Genomic DNA, 4,640 nt, shown 5'->3' on the forward strand with positions numbered 1-4,640 from the left:
GATCAGTGATATTTTGTAACAGCCAATGATTCATATCTAAGGCGAGAGAAGTAGATCAGTGCTACAAAGTGTCCCAAAAGTAATAATACTTTTAAAAAAACCTTTATTCAAAAAAATTAATGAACCCCTTCATTGCTGGTGTGTGTGTGTTTGGAATAAATGAAAATTTCGTAATTTCTCATAATTGGTTAGATTTTAGTCATATATAATTACAGTTCATTTATAAATATTTAATTTGTCCTCTAAACAGCAATATATAATAAGTGTGGGTGCACTAAATTCTATGTTTTGTTTACGTTCAGAACTTGGACAATTGCCTCCATTTTTAAGGGGTTAAAAAATAGAAATATTAGGAACACTCAAATGTATATGCAGCTAATTAGCAGTTCGATATGTACATAACTTTAACAGTGATTGGAATTCTTTTAAGGGATAACGAGGGAAAAAGTTTGCTGGGTACCAGAAAATAATGCAATACAATATTTGCAGTTCTGCCCTGTTCCTTAAACTTTGATGTTTATGTATAAATATTAGAGGTGCATTGAAATGGAAACCTATACCACGGACTGTGATAGGTGGCTGAGCGGTGTGGGAGGAGAGACGCCGGCCGCTCACAGCGCTCTCGTTCTGCAGCACTCGGCCGGCTGTTCTTTTTTCTTTTCTCCCCGCTGGAACACAGAGCAGCGCCCAGCGGGGAGGAAAGAAACCAGGGAGGCGCCTATGTATTGGCCGAAACATGGCTCTTTCGGCATTATGCCAGTTAGCAATGCATTCCCTTGAAACGCAGGTTGACTATGTTACTAGATGTTATGATATCTTCTTCCAACACAAGGCTTACGGAAAGAAAATCACCTTCGTCTTTTTCTGTTTGGGGAGTCTGAAAGACATGTCGAAGGATAAATGACAGAAGCTCTGTCTCCACTGCTGAATCCACATGGTAAAATATCCCTCCTCTTCTGTTACTTAGCAACAAAAGTAGGTCACACAAGGAAAGGAATGACTGAAAAGAATGTATTCATAGTTATGCATACATATTGTAAATGACATGGTTCAAAAATTACATTAGCTCATTACTGTAACACAAAATGAATGTTACCCTACTTTACCGCATGTAACACTCACCTGCTCCCTCACCGACTGATCTCTGTGATTCACGTATTTCCTACAAAGCTGACAAAAGTCATATACCTTCGTCCTAAGTGCATCAGCTGCTTCCTAGAAAACCAAAACATATAGCTGTACATATACAGTATATATTGGCATATCAAAGAATGAAAGGCTCAAAGGGTTATTGCACTTTTATTATTAAAAGTCCAAAATCTCTCCAAACCCATTATTAAATGAGATAATATAATCTCATATCTCAGATGTGGACTTCTCCCTATCGGCTATTAACTGGCCAGAGATTACTTCTATAGTAAAGCCATCCTTGGGAAACACCCAGCAAGCAGTCAAAGGGCTTGACCTATACATCACCTGCATTATGACTGCTCAACTACCAACCTGAAGCTACGTCTCCGGCCATCTTTGTGTATGCTTTATTTAAGCAGGCAAGTTAAAAGAGGAGGATTACTGCAAACTAGCAGTCAATAAAATACAGTGTAATAATTGTGCTCCAAGAATTATAATGCTTTCATGTTACATTATGCATGGCCGAGCCAAGCTGGAGGCAGAAGAGGAACCTGTCTTGGGCGCCGTGCTGTGGGTGGCACAGCTGGGAAAGTAGCCTCTGCATCACTCAGTTGTCTCCTGCGCTGTGCAGGACTGAGCTGTTAAACTGATAGCACACTCCTGCAGACTACACTGGGAAAGCGGGGCTCTCCCTGTAAAACCAGTGGCACTCCACTCTGCTGTCAGTGCAACAAACTCCCACACTCTGTATCAGGATAAACAGAGCACAGTGTCCAGCTGTCACTGAGCTCTGATGATTACACAGGGAGAGCTGTGTTCTCCCTGTGTAATCTGCAAGACTGAACTGTCAGTTTGACAACTCGGGTCCTCCTCTACATTCATTTATGGATTAAAGTTGCTTTTGCAGCTTATATTCATAAATTACTGTTATGTGTAAATGAATTGAGAAAAAAAAAACTTTGTTTAAAAAACAACATTTTAGTTCCTCATTAACCTTTAGTGAACCTTAATTTCAAAAATTCTAAGGGAAGGTGGGATTGAAGGAGTTAGTAAAACTTCTTAATTTCCTTAGAATTTTTTAGAGATTTCTTTTTTTTATTATTATAAAGTTTTAAGTGCTTTGTACAATAAATATTATTCTAGTAAAAGGGACAAATCACAGAATAAAATTTGTAGCTAAACCTAATTCGTTTTTTTAATCCTCAGATGTGTGCATTGTAATTATTTTAATGATGCCTTAATTCCATTCTCTTTTACCATCATTATATGAATATTTTAGACGTGTTCGTTTTTGCAGCGCTGAACTAAAAGACTCCAGGGGCCAGCAGGGGGGGAATGGGAGATGACTTTGGCATCCTCGCCTTGTCCCGACACAGACATCACCCAAGAACAAAGTGCAACCCATGATGAATGGTGCAAATTAAAAATTAAAGTACCTTATGGTGTGGCTCTTCTATGACAAGTACCAGCTGCCAAAGGAGGGCATAATACATACACTGGAAAGCAGGCAGCAAAAGCTACATAAAAACAATATGGAGAAAGGTGGTTATACAGATGTGACTGGTTTCTGTTTTCAGTAGATCTTTTATGGCTTGTAATGTAAGTTGTAGTTACTCAAATATAATCGATCTGTGATTTCAGCTTATTATTTATTATCCACACTACATTGTTATCATGAGGTTTGAAATTCTTGACTTAAAAAGCGGCAGTTTTAACAACCAGTTTTTGGAAAACCCTAATTAAAAAAATTACAGTTTTGACAAACATTTTTCTAAAACTGAAGTGACACTTTTGTCAAAAAACTTTTACAATATGACATTTCAATTCAGATGAATATCTAAGCATTTTACCTGTACTGGTAATCTTTGTTGCTCCATATCAAATTCAAATAACTTAAATGTCTTCTGAAATAGACCCCACTGACTAAGATTATGAGCACTGTAGGTAAGAGACAAAACATTACTTTTATGCCAAAAACTATTTTTAGCGTCTGTGTATCCAAAGGCTCTGTGTAATCTTTCAAAAACACTCCAGATAAAAAGAACGCAAGTGTTTTACAGCACAGCTGTCCTAACAATGCAGTATACAGCAGTAAGTAGAATGTGATTTTCCGGCCTTTCCCTTTTTATGGTGCATATACTACATTAACATTACTTATATGATAACAGTCATAAAGTATGTCCTTTCTACCACATCTCCTTTTATGAAACTCTAAAAAATTCACACTACTTTATTAATTAGATACTGTAGCAGAAGGTTTAAAGGGATGTTGTGCATTTTAAGATTACATCTGCTTATCACATTGATGACTTACTTGTGAAATGCTGCAAGCCTTTTTAATGTGCAAGACATAGGATGCACATCTTCTGCAGTCAGGTGCCCTTCTCCCTGAAATATTATATATACACATAACACTACTACAATATTAAACATAAATTAACTAAATATACATCTTAAGAAGGGATGAGCTCAGGTTCAGACTGGATCCAAACCTGATCTCTTCCGAGCCTGTAAGAAAATTCCTTCCACTGTTGCCCTATCACCTGCGGCTGGGGCATTCCCATCTGCAGCTGCACATCAGCAATGGGGTGGGATGCTGTGACATCATTGACCTTATACAGGTGAAACTCGAATAATTAGAATATCGTGCAAAGTTAATTTATTTCACTAATGCAACTTAAAAGGTGAAACTAATATATGAGATAGACTCATTACATGCAAAGCAAGATAATTCAAGCCGTGATTTGTCATAATTGTGATGATTATGGCTTACAGCTCATGAAAACCCCAAGAACCCCAAATCCACAACCTCAAAAAAGTAGATTATTACATGCAATCAATAAAACAAGGATTGTACATAGAACAATATCGGACCTCTGAAAAGTACAAGCATGCATATGTACTCAGTACTTGGTTTGGGCCCCTTTTGCAGCACTTACTGCAATTAATTTTGCGCGATATTCTAATTATTCGAGTTTCACCTGTATGGTCACTTAGCTTTATTTGGTCAATGACCAGATTTCAATAATTCCCTACTCTATACACAACTAAAATATGCTACTGGCAACTATGGCAATATATACACTTTAAGTCTACTCAATTTATCTAAATCTAAGTGTTCTTTAATCCACTGCAACTATATCTCAAAGAGTACATAACATGTGTGGTGGGTGTGTCTGCTTCCTGTGTCTCTCTGCTTGCTACACCACTAATCACATATAACTTCCAATGCTGATTTGAATCTGATTGGTGGCTGTGAATCCTTAATACTGACACTTTCTTGATGCAAGAGACAATGAGAAGGCTACAGTAGGTGTGTTTGGAAATACTGTATATAATGTCTCCTACATTGCAAACTAGCAAATAAAGATGTTGTACGGTCAAAAATCACCATCGTCAGGGAGTAAGGTGGATGGGTGTACTACAGCAAATGTCTGAAGGAAAAACTGAACCCCAGAGCAGGTAGGCCAATTCCCTGCTTACATTTCAAGGCTTCATTTACAGCTTTA

At 37.6% G+C, this 4,640-nt stretch overlaps 1 protein-coding gene across 1 annotated transcript in view; it reads right to left on the reverse strand.

Moving 5' to 3' along the window:
* Window positions 1–4,640, reverse strand: part of LOC108798610 (cohesin subunit SA-2-like) — a gene marked incomplete at its 5' end in the record, with an annotated part of 36,917 nt that overhangs the window by 20,043 nt on the left and 12,234 nt on the right. Inside the window, 5 exons of the mRNA XM_018570367.1 lie at window positions 853–1,000; window positions 1,123–1,215; window positions 2,568–2,648; window positions 2,982–3,069; window positions 3,446–3,519. Of these exons, the coding sequence (XP_018425869.1) occupies window positions 853–1,000; window positions 1,123–1,215; window positions 2,568–2,648; window positions 2,982–3,069; window positions 3,446–3,519 (484 nt within the window). The remainder of the gene's footprint in view (window positions 1–852; window positions 1,001–1,122; window positions 1,216–2,567; window positions 2,649–2,981; window positions 3,070–3,445; window positions 3,520–4,640) is intronic.

The sequence above is a fragment of the Nanorana parkeri genome, unplaced genomic scaffold, assembly GCF_000935625.1.
Source record: "Nanorana parkeri isolate BGI_ZX_2015 unplaced genomic scaffold, ASM93562v1 scaffold1522, whole genome shotgun sequence".
NCBI classification, from domain to species: Eukaryota; Metazoa; Chordata; class Amphibia; order Anura; family Dicroglossidae; genus Nanorana; species Nanorana parkeri.